Source organism: Salvelinus alpinus, chromosome 18, assembly GCF_045679555.1.
Source record: "Salvelinus alpinus chromosome 18, SLU_Salpinus.1, whole genome shotgun sequence".
Taxonomy (NCBI): Eukaryota; Metazoa; Chordata; class Actinopteri; order Salmoniformes; family Salmonidae; genus Salvelinus; species Salvelinus alpinus.
The window spans coordinates 6757097-6783156 of record NC_092103.1 but is presented as its reverse complement, the minus strand read 5'-3'; the positions used below and the strand labels follow the sequence as shown (position 1 = coordinate 6783156).

At 43.2% G+C, this 26060-nt stretch overlaps 1 protein-coding gene across 1 annotated transcript; it reads left to right on the top strand.

Moving 5' to 3' along the window:
• The first annotated feature begins 97 nt into the window (after nt 1-97).
• rcl1 (RNA terminal phosphate cyclase-like 1) lies at nt 98-18948 on the top strand. Its single transcript, XM_071349882.1, has 9 exons — nt 98-287; nt 777-848; nt 1377-1552; nt 4812-4886; nt 5137-5261; nt 5500-5625; nt 8378-8534; nt 15593-15696; nt 18776-18948. Exons 1-9 carry the CDS (start codon nt 158-160, stop codon nt 18927-18929), a joined length of 1119 nt encoding a protein of 372 aa, XP_071205983.1. The 5' UTR covers nt 98-157; the 3' UTR covers nt 18930-18948.
• The last annotated feature ends 7112 nt before the right edge of the window (nt 18949-26060 follow it).

The following is a 26060-nucleotide window of genomic DNA, read 5'->3' as shown; positions in this document are numbered from 1 at the left end:
TCGAGATAACGAGTTTAAAGCAGTGCTAGGGCGCCATCTGGTGGTTAATACGAATACTCCGTTTAAAATGCCCTTTATGTCCCTCGTGGCGTCCCGTAGTTAACTCTTTACCCTCTCGACTCCCCATATTGAAAACACGTGTGGAAATATCAACAGCATGGCAAGCCAGGGACTCACTTACGATGGTTGTAATTTTTTCAGACAACGACTAGTGTTATCAACTCTAAGTGGCAAACGAGTCAAAATCAGAAACATACGATCTAAAGATGATAACCCAGGACTTAGAGGTAAGTGGACTGCAAAACAGCAGTGTGGCGTCGCATTATTACATATGGCTAGCATTACCTAGCTAGCTGTTACTACGCAGTTAACGTTCATCCATTCCAGCACGCCCATGTAGACTGAATTGTTGCTTTTTGGCACAAATGCCATATAAATTAATCAACCAGCTAAGTTATTGGACAACATCTAATGCAGGATACAGTAGGACCATAGCTACATAACAATGATCCTTTTTGAGGATTTTGTTAGCTAACATTAGCTAGGCAGCAGTCACTACCCAGCTAGCATTTGTGTTCAACCAAAGACTAACACTCCTTTGGTTCAGCTCTATAGAAGATCATGCTTCTATAAACACACACCCTTAATTCCGCAAAATATCCCATAGCTGTTTGTAGACAGTCAAGTAAATGCTGCATATGCCTAATAAATAGATACGGTTGTTATTGGGGTTTGAGCTACACTTTTATTGACAATTTTTTTTGTGAATGTTCTAGATTTTGAAGCCAGCTTCATCAGGCTTCTGGACAAGGTAACCAATGGGACCCGAATAGAAATCAACCAAACAGGTAAACCATGGGAGGATGGATACACAGACCACAGCGTATGTCATGCTCACTACTGAATTCCAATGTCATTTGGGTTTGTTTGTACTCTGCAACCACCTAACTTTTGAATGCATGATGCATGCATATACACCAAAATGTTTTTTTTTACATTGGGAAATGTTTCTATATGTTTTGGAGACCGTGGCGCCCCCAACAGTGTCATAGATGTTGCAACGCAGCATTTGCAAGGCGTGATATGCATATGCTCGCGTGGGTGTAGTTGCATCTGTTTACATGCACCGAGTGTCTGCTTTCAATGTTGTTCCTAGGCGTTTCTGCGTCCATTTTTCAACTCCTAGACCCAGAGACCAGGCAGGCCAGACTGATGTCCCTGTCCTGGGCCATGTTCATAAGGGCACATCGCAGCAGGGCATACTGCAACGGAAAACAACAATCTGTGCTTCCATTGGACAACTGTATGCACTACCACCCAGTTTGAAAACATTCTTTCCGCACTGAAAACAACCCTCTCCTCTCTCTGCCCTGTAGGTACGGTGCTGTTCTACCAGCCGGGCCTGCTTTCTGGTGGTGTGGTGGAACATGAGTGTAACACCCAGCGGTCTGTGGGTTACTACCTGGAAGCTCTACTCATGCTGGCTCCCTTCATGAAGAACCCTCTGAAGGCTGTGCTGAAGGGGGTCACCAACGACCCGACAGACCCCTCGGTTAGACCCATGTTCCCTTTCTTATATATACATGTGTAGCGGCTGGCTAAGGGGCAGTTAAAAGATTTGTGGGGGAGTGGTCCAAAATAGCAGAAGATTGTCAAACGTATTTATTTATTTTTGCTTTGTTTTTTTATTTATTGGGCACGGGGGACGGTAATGTGTGTTGGTGCCATGGTGAAACTTGCACTCCTTTAAATCTGAAATGATTGGATGGTGAAACTTGCCGGCCAACCAGAAAAGAAAGGCGAAGCGTTTTGGGCGTTAAAGTCGGGTCAGGACAATCCTTGTCCTGTACAGAAGCCTTGTTTTTATAGTTGGGAATGGGGAAAAAATGATTTTGCAAGCAGTAGGCATTTAGAATTAAAAGTGGAGCTAATAGTTACGCCATGACATCGCGTGCCCTGCGTACCTTCAAACTTATTCTGCGATCGTCATTTATTCGAAACACTTTGTCGCAATAATGTTAGCCAAAAGAAAGATCCACCCCTGTCGAACGAATACAAATGTTGTCGATCTTTAGAAAATGTCTCCTGTCTGCCGTTTCCATTTTATACTACCGTTCAAAAGTTTGGGGTCACTTAGAAATGCCCTTGTTTTGAAAGAAAAACACTTTTTTGTCCATTATAACAATATCAAATGGATCAGGAATACAGTGTACTTAAATAACTATTGTAGCTGGAAACCGCTTTTAAATATTTTTATGAAATATCTACATAGGCGTACAGAGGCCCATTATCAGCAACCATCACTCCTGTGTTCCAATGGCACGTTGTTAGCTAATCCAAATTTATCATTTTAAAAGGCTTTTAGAAAACCCTTTTGCAATGATGTTAGCACAGCAGAAAACTGTTGTGCTAATTAAAGAAGCAATGAAACTGGCCTTCTTTAGACTAGTTGAGTATCAGGAGCATCAGCATTTGTGGGTTCGATTACAGGCTCAAAAGGACCAGAAACACAGAACTTTCTTCTGTGTAGTCCTTAGCGAAATTCTGACGTGCACTTTGAACATGTTAGAACAACTGTCCACGTTTACTTTTCCTCAGCCAACAAGACGAGTAACGAACAGCGAAATCGCTAGCCTATGTCAATCTACTATAGTAGAAAACTTTAAGCTACCTATGATATTGGTCAGCTTGTCGATAAAGTAATAGCCTATTCCCAACAGACTCTGGGACGGTTGTGGGACGATAGATCCCAAATTCATACAACCAGTAGGCGCAGGTTACATAAAAAATTCAAAAGCGATGTCTGATACAACAGATCAGAACGTTTAGCTTAAAATGTTGATGGACTATGGTGGACTATTGATTGTTGATGGACTATTGATGGACTTCTTCACATGCAGCAATGCCTACAAGGCAGTAGGCTATGCGGAATGTTCCATAATGCAATTAGCGGGGAAACACTGTTGTCAAAAAAGGCACTACACATGTGAGCGGTTTCATGTGACAGAGATGAAAATATCTGTTTGAAATTTAGAAAGAGAGGAGATCTAATGGGCTACTTTGATGCAAGTAAGACATGCTTCATAATATGTATTGAAACGTTCAGGTTTCAACCCAATTAAGTATATGTTTTCAAAATGCGTACTGCCTCCGGTTCATTGCAAAGTGGTGTGTGACGCGCTGATGAAGTCTACCTTCCATGTCCGTTTGATGCAGCGTTCAAAAGAACTCTGAATTCTCCGACTTCAGTGTATTCAAGACAACTGGGGGGAGGGGGGGGGGGGCGAGCTCCGACTGGGGAGGAATCGCTTTGAACCGTCATCCAACTCGGAATTCCAACTCAGGCCTCTTTCTAAAAGTCAGACTTTTTGACCTGAAGATCAGAGTTCCCAGTTGTCATGAAAGCACCACAAGATGCTGCCAATTAGCATCAAAATATAAAAAATAGGATTTCCCCTAGCTGATCATTGTCTGCAGCCGGCTTTGGTCGTAAAATAATGGAACAGTTAGGGAGAGTGAGCTTGTGGTCGGCCGTCCCTCAACCTTCTTGCCCTGCGTGGCATCGACTGTGCCACAAGTCAATTGAATGAGGGCATTGTTTTGGTTTGTAAAACAGAGTTGGAAAAAGTGTCTGAATTGTCCTTTAAATTGTTATGATGCAGGGGGGTTGTTACATTGTTATGATGCAGGGGGGTTGTTACAGGGGGGTTGTTACATTGTTATGATGCAGGGGGGTTGTTACATTGTTATGATGCAGGGGGGTTGTTACAGGGGGGTTGTTACATTGTTATGATGCAGGGGGGTTGTTACAGGGGGGTTGTTACATTGTTATGATGCAGGGGGGTTGTTACAGGGGGGTTGTTACATTGTTATGATGCAGGGGGGTTGTTACAGGGGGGTTGTTACATTGTTATGATGCAGGGGGGTTGTTACAGGGGGGTTGTTACATTGTTATGATGCAGGGGGGTTGTTACAGGGGGGTTGTTACATTGTTATGATGCAGGGGGGTTGTTACAGGGGGGTTGTTACATTGTTATGATGCAGGGGGGTTGTTACAGGGGGGTTGTTACATTGTTATGATGCAGGGGGGTTGTTACAGGGGGGTTGTTACATTGTTATGATGCAGGGGGGTTGTTACAGGGGGGTTGTTACATTGTTATGATGCAGGGGGGTTGTTACAGGGGGGTTGTTAAATTGTTATGATGCAGGGGGGTTGTTACAGGGGGGTTGTTAAATTGTTATGATGCAGGGGGGGGGGGGGTTGTTAAATTGTTATGATGCAGGGGGGGGGTTGTTAAATTGTTACGATGCGGGGGGGGGGGGGTTGTTAAATTGTTACGATGCAGGGGGGGGGGGGGTTGTTAAATTGTTACGATGCAGGGGTGAAAGTACGGTGCAGGGGTTGTTAAATTGTTACGATGCAGGGGGGGGGGGGTTGTTAAATTGTTACGATGCAGGGGGGGGGGGGGGGGTTGTTAAATTGTTACGATGCAGGGGGGGGGGTTGTTAAATTGTTACGATGCAGGGGGGGGGGGGGGGGGTTGTTAAATTGTTACGATGCAGGGGGGGGGGGGTTGTTAAATTGTTACGATGCAGGGGGGGGGGGGGTTGTTAAATTGTTACGGTGCAGGGGTTGTTAAATTGTTACGGTGCAGGGGTTGTTAAATTGTTACGGTGCAGGGGGGGGTTGTTAAATTGTTATGATGCAGGGGGTTGTGATTTTCCACTCGGTCACACGTGCTGAATGGAAACATGCTCGTAAACGTTGTGTAAGTGGAAAACCAAACCCCTTCTCTCGCCCTTCCTTCCAGGTTGACCAACTCAAGTATACGTCCATTCCTGTGATGAAGAAGTTTGGGATTGATGGAGAGGGGCTGGAACTGAAGGTGAGGCTTTTAGAGCACATTCCTAGCATTAGTGTGTATGGGTTTACCTGTATTCATATGATATATATACAGCAGTTATACTGTCTTTGTCTGGGACTCTACGTTGGTATGTGGTGGAATGTGTTATTGGTATGTTTTAGAGCATTTGGGGGGGGGCTTTCTTTGCAACTTGCCAAGCTGTTGGAAGAATTGATTCTGAATGATTTTACCTGGTTAAATAAATAAAGATGATTGTGTTTCCTGTGTCCAGGTAGTGAAAAGGGGGATGGCTCCAGGTGGGGGAGGCGAGGTGCTGTTTACGTGTCCCGTTCGCAAGACTCTCCGTCCCGTCCAACTGTCAGAGCCTGGCAAGATCAAGCGGATCAGAGGAATAGCGTATCTTTTTCATTCTCTTTAATTAAATGTTTTGAATGTTTTGTCCTTTTTTCTTATGGTGTTGTCGAGAGTCTTGACACCAGCAAAATGTATGGCAGCTAGGTCTTTGTCTTTGTTTACATTCTTGTATTTTTCTGTCATTGTCACCTTGCTTTACCTGGCTCATATAACATAACTTTATTGATCCGTTCTACGGCGACGCCGGAAATTGTTACACCCCTTGACATTGGTCGCACAGATACTCTGTTAGAGTCTCTCCACAGATGGCCAACAGAATAGTGGACTCTGCCAGAAGCATACTGAATAAATTCATTCCTGATATCTACATCTACACAGACCACATGAAGGGGGACAAGTCTGGAAAGTAAGTCATCGCCCTGCCTGTGTCATATTCATTAGTCCGCAGCGTAGGGAAACGAGGTAAACCCTCTCCGTTTCAGTCAACCGTGGTCTTTCTCTGGTGCTGTAACTTTGGCCACTAGATGGGGCTATAGTTAAGAAACGCTGGAAGATTTCCTTTTCGAGAAAAGAGGGGGAAAACTGTACTCAACTAGGGATGTTAATCGGTTAGCTGCCGAAAATACATTCGACCGGTCATGCTTATTGGTCTATAGGTTAATTTGCATAGTTTAGTGGAATGAAATTGGACCGTGTTTGTTTTCGTTAGTTCGTCTTGTATCTTATTTATCACATGCACACCATACGGCGCATAGGTTTGAGTGGAATAATATCACCTGTCGGACGGCGAGAGCCGCAGCCGATTGCTGCTGGAGTGAAACGTGTTCTTATAAGCCCAGTCATTGCGCAACAATTCAAAATGCAATTGCATGTTAAAAGTAGTTTTGATGGCCTTGATGAAAAGGAGGATCCCAGCTTTCTATTGATAGATTTTTTTTTTTTTCTCAACTCCTAATTGAAGCCCGTCCTCCTTTCGAGTGCATAGGCAATACTTTGGCAGGCTATCGGCATGTTATCCTCCACCGTGCAATTAGAGGCAGTATGCATTTTGAAAACATACTTCACTGTTTGAAACCTGGAAGTTTTACTTCAAATTATGAGACGATGTCTTACCCGCTTCAAAGTAGCCTAGCCAAAATCCGACCATAGAAACATGGAGGCAAGTATTTTATAAAGACTTCCTCATATGCCATTGAAAACAGGATTTCTCTCCTGTTCTATTGGTTTTCATATCAACTTTATTTCGTTTGTCCAGAAGCCAAAGGCACAATCCTAGTCGTATTATCAACCCATCCAATTTGTTGCATCTTTAGATTCACCCTCTAAGTTTCTAAAAGAGCTTTTCATCTCTGTCACATGTGGAACCACTCGCATCAGGTGTGCTGTTTAGAACTGTGTTTTCCAGTGAATTGCATTTTGGCAAATGTTTTACATTGCCTGCATCATTAGTAGTTGTTAATATACACTACATGACCAAAAGTATGTGGACACCTGCTCATTCCAAAATCACGGGCATTAATATGGAGTTGGTCCCCCCCTTTGCTGCTTTAACAGCCTACACTCTTCTGGGAAGGCTTTTCACTACATGTTGACAGATTGCTGCAGGGACTTGCATTCATTCAGCATTAGTGAGGTTGGGCACTGATGTTGGGCGACTATACCTGGCTCGCAGTCGGCATTCCAATTTATCCCAGAGGTGTTCGAGGGGGTTGAGGTGAGGGCAATGTCATTGTATGCTGTAGCGCTAAGATTTCCCTTTACTGGAACTAAGGGTCCTAGCCCGAACCACGGAAAATCAGCCCCAGACCATTATTCCTCCTCCACCAAACTTTACAGTTGGCAGTATGCATTGGGGCAAGGCAGCGTTCTCCTGGCATACGTCAAACCCAGATTCGTCCGTCAGATGGTCACTCCAGAGAATGTGTTTCCACTGCTCCAGAGTCCAATGGCGGCAAGCTTTACACCACTCCAGCCGACGCTTGGCATTGCGCTTGGTGATCTTAGGCTTGTGTGCGGCTGCTCGGTCATGGAAACCCATTTCATGAAGCTCCCGACGAACAGTTCTCGTGCTGACGTTGCTTCGAGGCAGTTTGGAACTCGTGAGTGTTGCAACAGACAATTTTTGGGCGCTACGCACTTCAGCAGTCCCTTTCTGTAATCTTGTGTGGCCTACCACTTTGCGGCTGAGCCGTTGGTTTCCCTAGATGTTTCACTTCGCAAAAACAGCACCTACAATTGACCGAAATGTGCATCCCTAATCAAAATCGATTCACAATGTTCCCTTTTGATGATCTTAGTTTTCACAAGCATACATTTCTGATGAGGCACAATCTGTTTATCATATTGAAACATTTGTCATCAGTCATGTTGATCACTAGTGCTGAGCGATTTATAATTGTTTCTTGATTTAGGTTATAAATGAGATTTTTTTTTACATTAAATGCATTGTGGGTTGAATGCTGTAACAATACAGAATAAAATGATTACAGTCCCATGATGGTAGTTACTGCCTAGTACTGCTTATCACTTATTAACCATCATTTATTCACATTACTTTACTAATATGTATTTGTTGTGTATATTACAATTGTTTTAGGCCTATTTGAAGTCTTGGAACGAAATAATAAAGTCCTCATCTCTAGAGAGCTGCTGACTATGCTGTCTGACAACCACTTTTAGTGGTTCTTAACGTAAATAAGGCATACGTTTATGACTGCTGAATACCAACTATCGAACAACTGCTCTCTCTCCCTAGATTGTGCATTTTTTAAGGCCCTTCTCTCAGACCAGCAGGCGCGCAATGGATTATGGTCATTGTAGTTAATTACCACATTTTCTGCGCTAAACTATGTGGAAAGTTGTAGGATCTGATTTATCTCGAGAAACTGCACATTGCACTCAGAAAAAGATGGAACGAAATGGAATTTCAATAATGGAGCAGACGTCGGTCAATTCGTTTAAAAAAAATCACAAATGTTGGTTAATCGCTCAGCGCTAATGACCACACTAACAAAAGTTGTTCTAGTCTACTTCAAGGTTCAAGGGTACTGTTTCGAGTAGCAAATAGTAGCCAGTATTTCACTTAGTGACGCAAACGCTTATTGATCAGGTTGTTTCCCCAGAAAACCGTTCTATCATTGCTGATTTCTCTCCCTCAGGTCTCCAGGCTTTGGCCTGACCTTGGTGGCCGAGACCCTGAACGGGACGTTCCTGAGTGCAGAGCAGGTGTCCACCCCCCAGGGGCAGGGAGACCCTGTGCTGCCTGAGGACCTGGGAAGAAACTGTGCCAAGCTACTGCTGGAAGAGATCTACAGGGTGGGTCACACACACACACACACACACACACACACACACACACACACACACACACACACACACACACACACACACACACACACACACACACACCATCAATCAAAACCCAAGCCACAGGGCGTGGTGCACTTAAACATTATTTTTTTTTAACGATATGTTTTAGTAATTTAGCCGACGCTCTTATCCTGAGCTAGAGTAGTGTGTACACACTTTTTTTTGTACTGGTCCCACCCGGGAATCGAACCAGCAACCTTGGCGGTGCAAGCGCCATGCTCTGCCAACTGATCCACACAGGACTCCTGTCAACTGTGTTTTAAATCGACTTGTAGCCCTTGAAGCTCTCTGACTTTAAATGAACTTGAACTTCCGGCGCCGAACAGGATGGCTGCCTCGCTTCGCGTTCCTTGGAAAATATGCAGTATTTTGTTTTTCTATGTGTTATTTCTTACATTGGCACCCCGGGTGATCTTAAGTTTCATTACATACAGCCGGGAGGAACTACTGAATATACGATTAACGTCAACTAACCACCCTTCCTACCAGGAATATGACTTTCCCGAAACGGATCCAGTGTCTTGCCTTCCACCCAATACAATGGACCTGATCCCAGCCGGCGAAGCTACACGACGCCGAAAAAGGGGCAAACGTAGCGGTCTCCTGGTCAGGCTTCGGAGACGAGCACATCGCGCTCCACTCCCTAGCATACTACTCGCCAATGTCCAGTCTCTTGAGAATAAGGTCGATGAAATCCGAGCACGGGTAACATTCGAGAGAGACATCAGGGATTGCAACGTGCTCTGCTTCACGGAAACATGGCTAACTGAAAAGACGCTAACGGAGTCGGTGCAGCCAGCTGGTTTCTTCACGCATCGCGCAGACAGAAACATACATCTTTCTGGTAAGAAGAGGGGCGGGGGGGTATGCCTCATGATTAACGAGACGTGGTGTAACCATCATAACAACACTCAGGAACTAAAGTCATTCTGTTCACCTGATCTAGAACTCCTCACAATCAAATGTAGACCGCATTATCTACCAAGGGAATTCACTTCGGTCATAATCACAGCCGTATATATTCCCCCCCAAGCAGACACATCGATGGCCCTGAACGAACTCTATCTGACTCTCTGTAAACTGGAAACCACACACCCTGAGGCTGCATTCATCGTAGCTGGGGATTTTAACAAGGCTAATCTAAAAACAAAACTCCCTAAATTCTATCAGCACATCGATTGTCCGACCAGGGCTGGCAGAACTCTGGACCATTGTTATACTAACTTCCGCGACGCATATAAGGCCCTCCCCCGCCCTCCTTTCGGAAAAGCTGACCACGACTCCATTTTGTTGATTCCAGCCTACAAACAGAAATTAAAACTACAAGCTCCCGCGCTCAGGTCTGTTCAACGCTGGTCCGACCAATCTGAATCCACGCTTCAAGACTGCTTTGATCACGCGGATTGGAATATGTTCCGCACGGCGTCCAACAACAACAATGATGAATATGTAGATTCGGTGAGCGAGTTCATTAGGAAGTGCATTGACGATGTCGTACCCAGAGCAACGATTAAAACATTCCCAAACCAGAAACCGTGGATTAACGGCAGCATTCGCGTGAAACTGAAAGCGCGAACCACTGCTTTTAACCAGGGCAAGGTGACCGGAAACATGACCGAATACACACAGTGTAGCTATTCTCTCCGCAAGGCTATCAAACAGGCTAAGTCCCAGTACAGAGACAAAATTGAATCGCAATTCAACAGCTCAGACACAAGGGGTATGTGGCAGGGTCTACAGTCTATCACGGATTACAAAAAGAAAAGCAGCCCCGTCGCGGATCAGGATGTCTTGCTCCCAGACAGGCTAAATACCTTTTTTGCCCGCTTTGAGGATAATACAGTGCCACTGACACGGCCCACTACCAAAACCTGCGGGCTCTCCTTCACTGCAGCCGAGGTGAGTAAAACATTTAAACGTGTTAACCCTCGCAAGGCTGCAGGCCCAGACGGCATTCCCAGCCGCGTCCTCAGAGCATGCGCAGACCAGCTGGCTGGTGTGTTTACGGACATATTCAATCAATCCTTAGCCCAGTCTGCTGTTCCCACATGCTTCAAGAGGGCCACCATTGTTCCTGTTCCCAAGAAAGCTAAGGTAACTGAGCTAAACGACTACCGCCCCGTAGCACTCACTTCCGTCATCATGAAGTGCTTTGAGAGACTAGTCAAGGACCATATCACCTCCACCCTACCGGACACCCTAGACCCACTCCAATTTGCTTACCGACCCAATAGGTCCACAGACGACGCAATCGCAACCACACTGCACACTGCCCTAACCCATCTGGACAAGAGGAATACCTATGTGAGAATGCTGTTCATCGACTACAGCTCAGCATTTAACACCATAGTACCCTCCAAACTCGTCATCAAGCTCGAGACCCTGGGCCTCGACCCCGCCCTGTGCAACTGGGTCCTGGACTTCCTGACGGGCCGCCCCCAGGTGGTGAGGGTAGGTAACAACATCTCCACCCCGCTGATCCTCAACACTGGGGCCCCACAAGGGTGCGTTCTGAGCCCTCTCCTGTACTCCCTGTTCACCCACGACTGCGTGGCCATGCACGCCTCCAACTCAATCATCAAGTTTGCGGACGACACTACAGTGGTAGGCTTGATTACCAACAACGACGAGACGGCCTACAGGGAGGAGGTGAGGGCCCTCGGAGTGTGGTGTCAGGAAAATAACCTCACACTCAACGTCAACAAAACAAAGGAGATGATTGTGGACTTCAGGAAACAGCAGAGGGAGCTCCCCCCTATCCACATCGACGGGTCAGTAGTGGAGAAGGTGGAAAGTTTTAAGTTCCTCGGTGTACACATCACGGACAAACTGAATTGGTCCACCCACACAGACAGCGTTGTGAAGAAGGCGCAGCAGCGCCTCTTCAACCTCAGGAGGCTGAAGAAATGTCGGCTTGTCACCAAAAGCACTCACAAACTTCTACAGATGCACAATCGAGAGCATCCTGTCGGGCTGTATCACCGCCTGGTACGGCAACTGCTCCGCACACAACCGTAAGGCTCTCCAGAGGGTAGTGAGGTCGGCAGAACGCATCACCCGGGGCAAACTACCTGCCCTCCAGGACACCTACACCACCCGATGTCACAGGAAGGCCATAAAGATCATCAAGGACAACAACCACCCAAGCCACTACCTGTTCACCCCGCTATCATCCAGAAGGCGAGGTCAGTACAGGTGCATCCAAGCAGGGACCGAGAGACTGAAAAACAGCTTCTATCTCAAGGCCATCAGACTGTTAAACAGCCACCACTAACATTTAGCGGCCGCTGCCAACAAACTGACTCAGCTCCAGCCACCTTAAAAATGGGAATTGATGGAAATTATGTAAAAATGCACCACCAGCCACTTTAAACAATGCCACCTAATATAATGTTTACATACCCTACATTACACATCTCTTATGTATATGTATATACTGTACTCTATATCATCTACTGCATCTTGCCATCTTATGTAATACATGGACCACTAGCCACTTTAAACTATGCCACTTTATGTTTACATACCCTACAGTACTCATCTCATAGGTATATACCGTACTCTATACCATCTACTGCACCTTGCCTATGCCGTCTGTACCATCACTCATTCATATATCTTTATGTACATATTCTTTATCCCTTTACACTTGCGTGTATAAGGTAGTAGTTGCGGAATTGTTAGGTTAGATTACTTGTTGTTATTACTGCATTGTCGGAACTAGAAGCACAAGCATTTCGCTACACTCGCATTAACATCTGCTAACCATGTGTATGTGACTAATAAATTTGATTTGATTTGAAATGTACTATTTAACCATAAAGTCCCATGGACGCCTGGACTATCATGTCTAACTGTCATTACAGCTGTTGAGTACATACCAGACATTAAGTGTCTGGACTTGTTAATTCACACATTCAAATCACCATCTGTTTTAAGGCTAAATGGTTGCTATTCTCAGTGTGCGGTATTTACCCTCGGTGGTGCACAGAGCGAGTGAGACAGCCGTCTCTGAGAGCTCAGACTCAGCTCATCGTTACAGGGAATGTGGGTAAACACTGTTTGTTTACATGTTGTGATTGAGTCAAGCCCTCAACTGTGTTACAGAGACTTATGTGTCTGACAGACCCTAATGTGCTGTGGACATCTGGGCCCGTATTTGCGAAGCGTCTCAGAGTAGGAGTGCTCATCTTGGATCAGGTTCCCCCCTCTAAATCATTATGATTTTAAAATACAAAACTGATCCTAGATCAACACTCCTTCAAGACGCTTTGTGGAAATGAGCCCCGGGTTGTGAGATTACCAGTGCTTGGTTGGTTTTCTCACACAAGTCAGAGACACAATAAAGCCCTGTGATGTGTTAAGACATTTTAAGACTGTTATGATGTCCGTCTCTATAAAGTGACTGTACCAATCTAGACAACATTACACTGCAGTTCTCTATTTAGAGAGAGGGTTTTATAGTTGATAGTTTCATGAAGAAATATGTTCCACGTCTTTAACCAGCGGAATTCTAGAAGTGTTAATGTTGGTTAAGTGGTTAATTAAGGCAATGGATTATAAATTGAAGTTCACGCTATGTCATTGTGAATGTTATCTATAAGTGGTAATATGATAACGATGTGATGCAAAACTCGCCTCACGTCTTTGAAAATGCACAACTCCCCCAAAGAAAAAGGCACTTTAGCCGCTGAGTCTGTGACTTCACTTTTCTCCTCCTGACTCACACTGGTCACCCTCTTTCATAAGAGCATGTGAATCCAGTTAGCCAGGAGAATTTGATGATTCGTTTTGAATGGTGAATATTGTTGCTTACTTCACTACTAAGCTAGGCCCGTGGAGAGGGACTGCATCAATCTTCTCATTGGCCAAGAGGAGGGAAGGGGAAGACTAGGAGATAGTCACTGGTGTCTCCTGGGAATGGTTGTTTGAAGCATATAAGGGTGGTTGAGTTTCTTTTGGAGGACATGCGATGCACATCTGTGTTTGTTCAGTGGCTAATCAGTAGTACTGGCTGGCAGGCAGGCGGGCAGCAAGCGTAGTGGTCGTAGTAAACGGGAGATATGTTTTGGAGCGCCTGTTGAGATGAGGGACAAGGAGAGTGGCTGTAAGTAGTGGTCTTTTATATTTGAATAGTTATTCGTCTCTTTTAGAGTTCAAATCAATACAATGGATTTGGCAAATTGTTAAATATGAAATGAAGTAGGTAAACTTGAACTTTTCGGTTTTAGATTATTTGGTAGTATTCGTCCAGTAACTCACCCATATGTTACCTTAATGTCAGAATGTCTTGCGCTGTGGTGGTTTTCTATGGATGATGAGAGTCTTTTAAACTTCGTATTCTGTGTGGTTAAGCGGCAGGCTACACCTACGCATCTTAGACGGGGGATTGTACCACTCCCTTTGGCTTCTTCAAAATATTAGGCAAAATCATTTCTAGTTAAATCAAAATCATTTCTGTACCTATGTGGGATAATTCAATTTGACCATTTCTTTTCCACCAGTTGATGAGATGCCAAATACACTGGGGTCTGAAATTATTGACACCGTTGATAAAGTTAAGAAAAATATATAATATAAATGCTGAACTATATTGTATGCTTAAAAAAAAGGGAGAATGTATATTTTATACTAATACAATTGCTCTGAGAAATATATTTTGTTCAACATGTAATTTAAAAAAATCTCAAAGGTAGGGACTAAAATTGACACCTGTTTTCAATCACCTTGCGAGGATAATGGCACTGAGCCTTTTTCTTCCCAATTACAATCTTGTCCCCGCTGCGACTCTCCAACGGGCTCGGGAGAGGCGAAGGTTGAGTCATGCGTCCTCCGAAACATGACTCGCCAAACCGCGCTCCTTAACACCCACTCGCTTAACCCGGAAGCCAGCCGCCCCAATGTGTCGGAGGAAACACTGTTCAACTGACCACCAAAGTCAGCCTGCAGGCCCCTGGCCCGCCACAAGTAGTCGCTAGAGCGCAACGTGTTTAGGTTAATTAACATTCAATTACCGTGAGACCGGCAGCTTGACAATCACCGGCTGACAAAATGCCATGACCACCACAGCCCTACTCAGGATGCAATGTTACTGTTTGAATTGTGAAAAATGACTGTTTTAAATGGTAGGTCCAGACCATGCGTTATTTGATTTAAACATTTATCTTATGTCCTTATTCTGTTACATTTTATCAGGAGTCAGGACATGCCTTTCCTAGACAGATCATCGGGTCAGACTGACTGTCTGGAGATTACAAACAGTGAATTGTTTGGGATCTCAGTAGTATCATGGAACACATAATGGCTGGAGACAATGTTGCCTTAGTTATTTGAAAAACTGATTTTAAGTGATTGAATCATATTCATGCTGATGACCAGATGTCGGGCATAAAGAAGGCCACTGACACCGCATGCTCACATAGCACGGGATTCACGGCCAGACTAGCCTCTACGTCTACCAGACTAACCTCTGTGCTCTTCAGTAGATCTAATATGTTGGGTTGGGCAACCCTGCTGTGTGCCCTGCAAGGCTTTTACTGTGCGGCGCCAGTCAAGTTCAAACCATCTGTCACATCACGATGTCGTCACCATCGACGATGGCTGTCAATTATCGTCGATAGACAATGCTATCGCCCAACCTTACTAAACTGTCATATGTCCAGAAGCTACAAGGGGATTGACAGATGATTGGACTGTAACCCTGTCTGTCTGGGGAGTCTGAGTACTGAGTACACTTCAGTATTAGAGTTGGTGTATTTGTTGTCTCTATCACTTTAAGATTGTTCGTGTTCCTAGTTGGGTTATGTCCATTTTTATTTTTGAATAACAGAATGATCAGTCTAATCTGCTATTTGTTATCTTCTAAGTGAGGCCGTGACGCCACATGCAGTCTTATCTTATGGGGGGGGATTGAGCTTTTCGAGACCTCTCCCCTTGTGACGTCAGTGTGTTATGTTGTTGTTTCTGACGCACTGACACCCCCCACTCTGCGCGCTCTTTTTCAGGGCGGCTGCATCGACTCAGCCAATCAAAGCCTGGCTCTCGTGTACATGGCCTTGGGTCAACAAGATGTATCTAAAGCGCTGCTCGGCGACCTCTCTCCATACACGTAAGTTATTTATTTATCTTTTTTTTTTTTTCTTTTTTTTTTTTTTACAGTAAGCTGTTTGGCAGGACCTGCGATCCAAAGTTCTCTCCTATAGCAGGAATTTAAACCGGCTGTGGTTAAACCAAAAAGGGACTAACCTGACAGTGGAAAGCAAACAAGTTGTCATTTACGATAAACCCATGGCCACATATTTGTTGAATCTTTTGTTTGACGATTTGTGCAAAACATTTAGGGTGAATACTTCTGCTTCTTCTACGAACTTCAAAATCATGTTTTATTAGTACATCTGTTTTAAATGTTGTATTTAATTATTTTATGAGAACATTTTGATCAATTAAATCCAATCCATTATTATCCTACAGATGCGGTCGAAAATATTGGCACCCTTGCACTTTAGAACGGAGCAACATTTTCTGATTTCTCTTTTCAAAACTGGTTGAGTGGCTATTTTTTACCCTGTAGGCACCTGCAACTTACCACAGGTGAGACATTACACAGGAAACAAGCATTTGCCTCCAACCAAATTAATTAAAATGTTGACTGATTTAGTCCAGGCCATTTTTACTTTAAAGTAAAAATGTTTGTTTGGATCTAAAAAAAGATGTATAAAACAAATACACGTGTGAACACAGTTTTACATTTTCAATATATTTTAGGAGAAAAGGTGAATCGTGCAAGGGTGACTATATTTGACTGCATCTGTAATAGAGAAAGTTAAGACTAAGCCATAAAGGTAAATAACTGGTATCCTTCTGTCTAACATTTGTACATGTGTGTCGGAGTGTGCTTTGGCATTTTATCCCCCGATAGCATGGCAGTGATAATGTGGCTGTCGGGGACAACGGGTTCATCACCCCTCTTAGCTCTCAAAAACCCTTCTCCTCGCGTAGGGTTTTTACCGGTTACATTCGCTCACGGTTGGCTCCATGTGAACTACAATTCCGACAATGTTTTTCCGTTTAGAAATGTCGATCATCGCTTTCAAACCGGTTTTCGAAACATATGCTGATATGCCCGTTACCAAAATCAAATCAAATGTTATTTGTCACATGCGCCGAATACAACAGGTGTGGACCTTAGTGAAACGCTTACTTACAAGCCCTTAACCAACAATGCAGTTTTAAGAAGATACCTAAAAAAAAGTAAGAGATAAGAATAACAAATTATTAAAGAGCAGCAGTAAATAACAATAGCGGGACTATATACAGGGGGTGCTGGTACAGAGTCAATGTGCGGGGGCACTGGTGTTGAGGTAATATGTACATGTAGGTAGTTATTAAAGTGACTATGCATAGATAATAACAGAGTAGCATCAGCATAGGAGGGGGGGGCGACAATGCAAATAGTCTGGGTAGCCATTTGATTAGATGTTCAGGAGTCTTATGGCTTGGGGGTAGAAGCTGTTTAGAAGCTTCTTGGATCTAGACTTGGCGCTCCGGTACCGCTTGCCGTGCGGTAGCAGAGAGAACAGTCTATGACTAGGGTGGCTGGAGTCTTTGACAATTTTTAGGACTTTCCTCTGACACCGCCTGGTATAGAGGTCCTGGATGGCAGGAAGCTTGGCCCCAGTGATGTACTGGGCCGTACGCACTACCCTTCCCTATCAGCAAGAAATAATCATTCAAATAAAAAAAATACACTTTCGGTCACAGTTTTGCACCTTCATTTGCCGAAATACACTTCCTCCCCAGTTACACACGGGTGTTCAGAGCAAGCTCGATAGCTAATCAACAACAAAACATTCCGTGGCAAAAATGAAAATGTAAAGCAGACCAAATTCTTTGGTCCTTTAAAAACCTGCTGTATGTAAAATAGTGTGCTATAGCTTGGAAAATATTGACAGCATAATGATGTTTGTTTCCAACATTAGGGCTGTTTTCCTAAAGAAGTTAAACGCTTTGTTTTGTTTCATTGCCGCAATACTGGTATCGTCCCGGCCCTAACCCTATAAAGGTGTGTAGTGAAATGATTTCTCTCTGATATGAGTGCCGCAGCAGTCTTAGGCACTGCATCTCAGTGGAAGAGGCGTCACTACAGTCCCTGTTTCGAATCCAGGCTGTGTCACATTTGGCAGTGATTGGGAGTCCCACAGGGCGGTGCGCACAATTGGCCCAGCGTCGTCCGGGGTAGGCCGTCATTTGTAAATAAGATTTGTTCTTAACTGACTTGTCTAGTTAAATGAAAAATGAGTTCCTTATGTTTCCAAAACCAGTACCGCAAGCGATGCATTTTAACATTCAGAACGAGCATCGGATCTTTAAAAAAAAAAAACTCCCCTGAACAGAAGATGCTATTGTCAATATGAATGGGTTCCAGTACTCTCAGAGTCAGACTATGAACTGTCCATTTTCAGTTATCATGGTACCGGTGCTGTGTCCCTGTCAAGTACAGTACTATGATAACTGAAGATTGGCAGTGCCATCTCAATGGTTCTCTGAGCACCTTCTGAGGCAGCTAGGCAGGTCTTACCGCTCTCTGGGCTTTTTTTCTGAGTGTGGGTCGTCCATTTTTTGGATTCTGAGTTCTCAGTATTGATGTTCTACAATATGTTTGGACGGTCCATCCGTTTCCTGATTTGTGTGTATATGTTGTTGTGTATGGGTGATCATAAAGACCTTTGAGCTGCTGTTTGGTGTTTTGAAGGCATTCCAAAGCACACACTGTCCACGGTCAGTGCTTGTCCCCGGTCATCTACTCTGACATCACACACCGGGTCAGGGGTAGGGTTGCAAAATTTCGGGAATGTTTTGTTCCAGAAATCCTGGTTGGAGAATTCCAGATTTCCTGCTTATTCCCTCCTAATTTCGGGAATCCTCCAACAGGGATTTTGGGAAAACAATGGAATTTATTGAAAGTTCCTGGAATTCTGCCACCCTCGTCAGGGGTCAGTGCTTCTCAGTATTCCAGTGTTTGATGTCCCCTCAGGCCTTTTATAGCCTTTTTCTAGGATGCTCTGGTGTTTTGTATTTGACTCTGTTGTAAAATAACAAATCATCTCCATGAGGTTAGCCTGTCTTGTGTTGTACTGCTGTATTTGAGTAGCCAAGCCACCCCATCTGAACTCTCGCTCTCCTCTCAGGATCGAGTTCCTCCGACACATGAGAGACTTCTTCCGGATGATGTTCAAGATCGAGACTCAGAAACCATCGGAGGACGAGAGAAAAGGGGGAGACAAAGTACTGATGACCTGTGTTGGAGCCGGCTATACCAACATCAGCAAATCAATCAAATAAAGACTGTACAGTTTTTTTCTACCTGTGTCATTCTTGAATTGCGGTGGGTGTTTGAAAAATAATTTATCTCTAGATTTTTATTTAAATGTGTTTGAGCACGTTCTAAATCAACTGTCAGCTTAATGATTTTAAATAATTTGTGCCATTAGGATAACGTTGTCCAGTAGGAGTAGTAACACCAATAAGACATTTTATGTTGAGGATATTTGTAAATGCTCAAATCTAAGGTCACTATTAACCCTTAAATGATGCGATGAATAATGTTGCTCACAATGTTATTTCACTTCATTTAAATTGACTAACACCAAGTGAGGGTTTGGATTTAAACACACCAAATGATCAATGGTATCCTCAAATTGATGGCATACTAAAGGGTTTCTTTAATAGACCCCTCCCCTGATAAATCTGCCACTAGTCGGAATACTCAATGAACTTATCTTAGCATTTCAAGGTGGTAACCCCAATTACATAAGACTGAGGGACAGACATTATACAATACAAAATATGTATTTTAATAGTCTTTTATTGATCAGTACAATATATTAAATACATTTGTTCACTTTCTAGCATTCAAAATAATAGATATCTCGAAATCCCCAAAACATGTCACGACAACTTTACTCATCACTACTGGAACATGCCAATTTGCATACTCAAAAGTAGATTTAAACAATACATAAACTAAGTTTTGCATTATGTTGATCGTTGATAAACAGTTCAATATAAACAAAAGCATGTATGATGTGTAACTGTTTGTAATTTGTGTTGTGTGGTTGCAAGGGATCTAATTAAAATACGTTTCTCATTGAAATACGGGAATCTGTAGGATTTCCTCTTGAGCATGATTATTATTATTTTTCTTTAAATTTTATCCCCTTTTCTCCCCAATTTTCGTGGTATCCAATCGCTAGTAATTACTATCTTGTCTCATCGCTACAACTCCCGTACGGGCTCGGGAGAGACGAAGGTCGAAAGCCATGCGTCCTTCGAAGCACAACCCAACTTAACAGGTGGGGTTTTAGGAGGGGTTCTGAAAGACTCATGGGGGTGTCCACTGAAATTTGACTAGCAACAACAACCTTAAGCTAAAAGACACCATGAGTGCCCACAAAATGTTCCCAAGCAGAGGTAAAAAATCTATATAAAAAATAAGACAGGAAGCAAACCAGAAAGTGGAGAAAAACGAACACAGATTTTAGGCGGTAGATCATCTTTAATATTGCAGAAAGATTGATTCTTCCATTAATGTAATTGTCTGCATCATTTCCAATACCCCATATATATTTTGGGGTATATATAGTGGCAGTCAAAGTTTGGACACACCTGCTCATTCAAGGGTTTTTCTTTTGTTTGTACTATTTTCTACATTGTAGAGTAATAGCGATATCAAAACTATGAAATAACACATAGCCACCCTTTGCCTTTACGACAGCTTTGCACACTCTTGGTATTCTCTCAACCAGCTTCATGAGGTATTCACCTGGAATGCATTTCAAATAACAGGTGTGTCTTAAGTTAATTTGTGGAATTAAAAACGCATCGGCCTACTTTAGGACATAGACACATGGCCTTATTTATTGGCAATAACAAACTTCAAAATTGGACAGAGAAAACAAATGGCCACTTCTATAAAGCAAATGAAGCCGGAGCACAAGTCTAGTCTCTAACCTCCCTCCATAAAATAAAGCCAAGAGATGTGTTTATGAGCCGTCTAAAGAGCAACGTGGATATTCCAGTTGTTTTAAAGTGACAAGAAGCAATGGAACTTAACAAATAACAAAAGCACGTGCGAGTTCCTTTTGCTGCAGTTCCGCAGCAACATAGGTACCGTGGGAACCGAACGGATGCAATTCTGTGTGGTGTGTTCTTGCTCTTCTCACACGACTCTGGCGTGGAAACCACACCAGTATTGCTCCACTAACCAAACTGTCAGTGATACTCGAACCACACCTGTCTTTTCAAAGTGAAGCCGTTTCAGCTTGTCCACAGGTTCCCACGAACTCAACTGAACATTTGGTGCACGCACCCACTGTGATGACTCGTTGTGTTGTGTAAAAGGGGCCTATATCTGATACACAGGCCTGGTCTCTCACTACCAGACTCACTCAAGGAACATGTATATAGTCTACAAACAATAAACAACTCCTAACTTTATTTACTATGCTAGTAATTCAGGGCAGGTGGGGCAGAGCGTTATATCTACCGTAGCTTTGATTGGACCGATCATGTCAACATCATACTTTCAACATTTTAGCTAGACAAGCAGTCATCATCATGAATCACGTTAACAATCTACCGGCAAATCCTTTTCAATACATGTCATATGAAGATAAATTATAGATAAAACGTATCGGTGCTCATCGGCCATTGGACATAAACATTACACAACAAGTTGGAAATCGCAAATTCAACAATGAGTGGTTTGGAAGGAATCAGTGGCTAACTGCAAGTGCTGCAAAGCAATCACTATTTTGCTTCCCCTGCCTGTTATTCGGTGCAGAGGGTGTGTGGCCCAAGTCTGGTTTTAAGGGTCTCTTCTTCAAGCTTAGAAGGATAAACATTCACACGCAAAACCATGGGCCAGAAAAGGTTGAATACATTGGCCATGCTGTCAATCCAGCATGACTTCTGCGGCATTCAAAACAACTGGAATCTCGGGAAGTGGGAAATCGCAGACTTACAGTGAGTTCAAGACAACTGGCAACTCTGGGGGAAAAATTGCTCCGACTGGGAAAATACGTTTTTGAACGGTCATCCAACTCAGAATTCCAAGTCGGGGACTCAGGCTTCTATCTAGAGCTCCGACCTGAAGATCACTGATGTCATGATTCGACCAGTTGTGCTGTGACAAGGTAGGGGTGGTATACAGAAGATTGCCCTATTTGGTATAAGACCAAGTCCATATTATGGCAAGAACAAGTCAAATAAGCAAAGAGAAACGACAGTCCATCATTGCTGTAAGACATGGAGGTCAGTCAATCCGGAAAGTTTCTTTGAAAGTTTCTTTAAGTGCAGTCGCAAAAACCATCAAGCGCTATGATGAAACTGCCTCTCATGAAGACCCCCAAAGTAAAGGAAGACCCAAAGTTACCTCTGCTGCAGAGGATAAGTTTATTAGAGTTACCAGCCTGAGAAATTGCAGGCCAAATAATTGCTTCATAGAGTTCTAGTAAGAGACACATTTCAACATCAGCTGTTCATGAATCAGACATTCATGGTCAAATTGCTGCAAAGAATCCACTACTAAAGGACACCAATAAGAAGAAGAGACTTGCTTGGGCCAAGAAACACAAGCAATGGACATTAGATCGGTGGAAATATGTCCTTTGGTCTGATGAGTCCAAATTTGAGATTTTTGGTTCCAACCGCTGTTTTTATGAAACACAGAGTAGATGAACGGAGGATCTCTGCATCTGTGGTTCCCACCATGAAGCACGGAGGACCACACTTAACCAGCATGGCTACCACAGCATTCTGCAGCAATACACCATCCCATCTGGTTTGCACTTAAATAAACGTTAAATAATAATAAACATTTTAAACTAGGCAAGTCAGTTAAGAACATTCTTATTTACAGTGACGGTTTGGTTTGGGATGAGTTGGACCGCGGAGTGAAGGAAAAGCAGCCAACGAGTGCTCAGCATATGTGGGAACTCTGTCAAGACTGTTGGAAAAGCATTCCAGGTGAAGCTGGTTGAGAGAATTCCAAGAGTGTGCAAATATATCATCAAGGCAAAAGGTGGCTACTTTGAAGAATCTAAAATATATTTAGATTTGTTTCACACTTTTTTGGTTACTACATGATTCCATATGTGTTATTTCATAGTTTTGATGTCTTCACTATTATTCTACAATGTAGAAAATAGTAAAAATAAAGAAAAACCATTGAATGAGTAGGTGTGTCCAAACTTTTGACTGTGTAGTTTTTCCCCTTCATTTTCTTCAGTTTAGTCACGTGATTTCTCAATTTGCTGTACATTTGCCAATCAGTTGTGCAGCCAGACTTATTTGCCATTCATTTTGGCTCATCCCCCTCAACCATACAACGTTTCAATTCCTCATCAATCCACAGGGATTTAAAAGTGTTTACAGTCATGTTCTTAATAGGTGCAAGCTTATTGGTAATTGGGATAAGCAATTTTATAAATGTGTGCAACGTCTCTTTTTTCCTCGTTACATACCACAGACCAACAAATGATTCTTTACATCAACAACTTTGGAATCACTACAAAAAGTATTGTATGACACTATATTAGGCCCAGCTTTTGGAACCTGGTTTTCCTAGATATGGCTACTATATTGTGATCACTACATCCAATGGATCTGGATACTGCTTTCAAGCAGTTTTCTACAGTATTAGTAAAGATGTGATCAATACATGTTGATTTCACTCCTGTGCTGTCTGTGACTACATTGGTAGGTTGTTTGATAACCCGAACCAGGTTGCAGGCACTAGTTACAGTTTGAAGCTTTTTCTTGAGTGGGCAGCCTGATGAAAGCCAGTCAATATTTAAATTACCCAGAAAATTGCTTACACTCTGTTGACTGTAAGCATTTGGTGGTCTATAGCAGCTTCCCACAAGAATGGGCTTTAGGTGAGGCAGATGAACCTGTAGCCATGTTACTTCAACCGTATTTAACATGAGATGCTCTAATCTTTACAGGAATGTGGTTCTGAATATAAACAGCAATACATCCACCACTGGCATTTCTGTCTTTTATCAAATCACATTTTATTGGTCACATACACATTTTATTGCGAGTGTAGCGAAATGCTTGTGCTTCTAGTTCTGACGGTGCAGCAATATCTAACAAGTAATCTAACAATTTCAGAACAACTACCTAATACACACAAATATAAGTAAAGGGATGGAATAATAATATATACATATAAATATATGGATGAGCAATGACCGTGCGGCATAGGCAAGATGGAATAAAATACAGTATTTACAGTTGAAGTCGGAAGTTTACATACACCTTAGCCAAACACATTTAAACTCAGTTTTTCACAATTTCTGACATTTAATCCTAGTAAAAAATCCCTGTTTTAGGTCAGTTAGGATCACCACTTTATTTTAAGAATGTGAAATGTCAGAATAATAGTAGAGAGAATGATTTATTTCAGCTTTTATTTCTTTCATCACATTCCCAGTGGGTCAGAAGTTTACATACACTCAATTAGTAACTGGTAGCATTGCCTTTAAATTGTTTAACTTCGGTCAAACATGATGCTGCCACCCCCTGTGCTTCACGGTTGGGATGGTGTTCTTCGGCTTGCAAGCATACCCCTTTTTCCTCCAAACATAACGATGGTCATTATGGAAAACTTATTGGGGACATTGGTGACATTATTGGTGACATCTTCCTGTGACATCGGTTGCTGTAGATGTCCTGGAGGGCAGGTAGTTTTCCCCCGGCTATTTTTGTTTCATCAGACCAGAGGACATTTCTCCAAAAAGTACGATCTTTGTCCCCATGTGCAGTTGCAAACCGTAGTCTGGCTTTTTTATGGCGGTTTTGGAGAAGTGGCTTCTTCCTTGACGAGCTGCCTTTCAGGTTATGTCAATATAGGACTCGTTTTACTGTTGATATAGATACTTTTGTACCCGTTTCCTCCAGCATCTTCACAAGTTACTTTGCTGTTTTTCTGGGATTGATTTGCACTTTTCGCACAAAAGTACATTAATCTCTAGGAGAAAGAACGCGTCTCCTTCCTGAGCGGTATGACGGCTGTGTGGTCTCATGGTGTTTATACTTACTTACAATTGTTTGTACAGATGAACGTGGAACCTTCAGGTGTTTGGAAATTGCTCCCAAGGATGAACCAGACTTGAGGTCTACAATTTTTTTTCTGAAGTCTTGGCTGATTTCTTTTGATTTTCCCATGATGTCAAGCAAAGAGGCACTGATTTTGAAGGTAGGCCTTGAAATACATCCACAGATACACCTCCAATTGACTCAAATTATGTCAATTAGCCTATCAGAAGCTTCTAAAGCCATGACATCATTTTCTGGAATTTTCCAAGCTGTTTGAAGGCACAGTCAATTTAGTGTATGTAAACTTCTGACCCACTGGAATTGTGATACAGTGAATTATAAGTGAAATAATCTGTCTGTAAACAATTGTTGGGAAAAATGCTTGTCATGCACAAAGTAGATGTCCTAACCGACTTGCCAAAACTATAGTTTGTTAACAAGAAATGTGTGGAGTTGTGTCACAATCGCCTGGAGTGGTGGGTGCAGAGTCAAATGCAGAGAGCAGAGGATACTGGGGGAAACCGACTTTATTAGGATTCCCAAAACGAACGCCCAAAACAACAGGCGGAAAATCGTCAGAAAATAGTACAACCCAACACAGGGCGCAAACGGACAGGAACACAACACGCACAACCTGACTAACAGAAAAACAATCCCGCACAAAAATAGGCTTAAATAGACATGAATCAAGAAACAAAATAAGAGACAGGTGCAACCAATAAGACCAAACAAACAGAAAAGGGGATCGGTGGCGGCTAGTAGACCGGCGACGACGACCGCCGAGCGTCGCCCGAACAGGCAGGGGTGCCACCTTTGGTGGGAGTCGTGACAAGTTGTTGAAAAACAAGTTTTAATGACTCCAACCTAAGTGTATGTAAACTTCCGACTTCAACTGTACATATGAGATGAGTAATGCAAGATATGTAAACATTATTAAAGTGCCATTATTAAAGTGACTCGTGATCCATTTATTAAAGTTGTTGGTAATCAAGCCTACTACTGTTGTGTCGTCTGCAAACTTGATGATTGAGTTTGAGTTGGCTGCATGTCCACGCAGCCATGGGTGAACAGGGAGTACAGGAGGGGCTGAGCATGCACCCTTGTGGGGCCCGAGTGTTGAGGATCAGCGACGTGGAGATGTTGTTTCCTACCTTCACCACTTGGGGGGTGGCCCGTCAGGAAGTCCAGGACCCAATTGCACAGAGCAGGGTTGAGACCCAGGGCCTCAAGCTTAATGATGAGCTTGGAGGGTACTATGGTGTTGAATGCTGAGCTGTAGTCAATGAACACCATTCTTACATAGGTATTCCTCTTGTCCAAATGGGATAGGGCAGTGTGATGGCGATTGCATCATCTGTGGACCTATTGCAA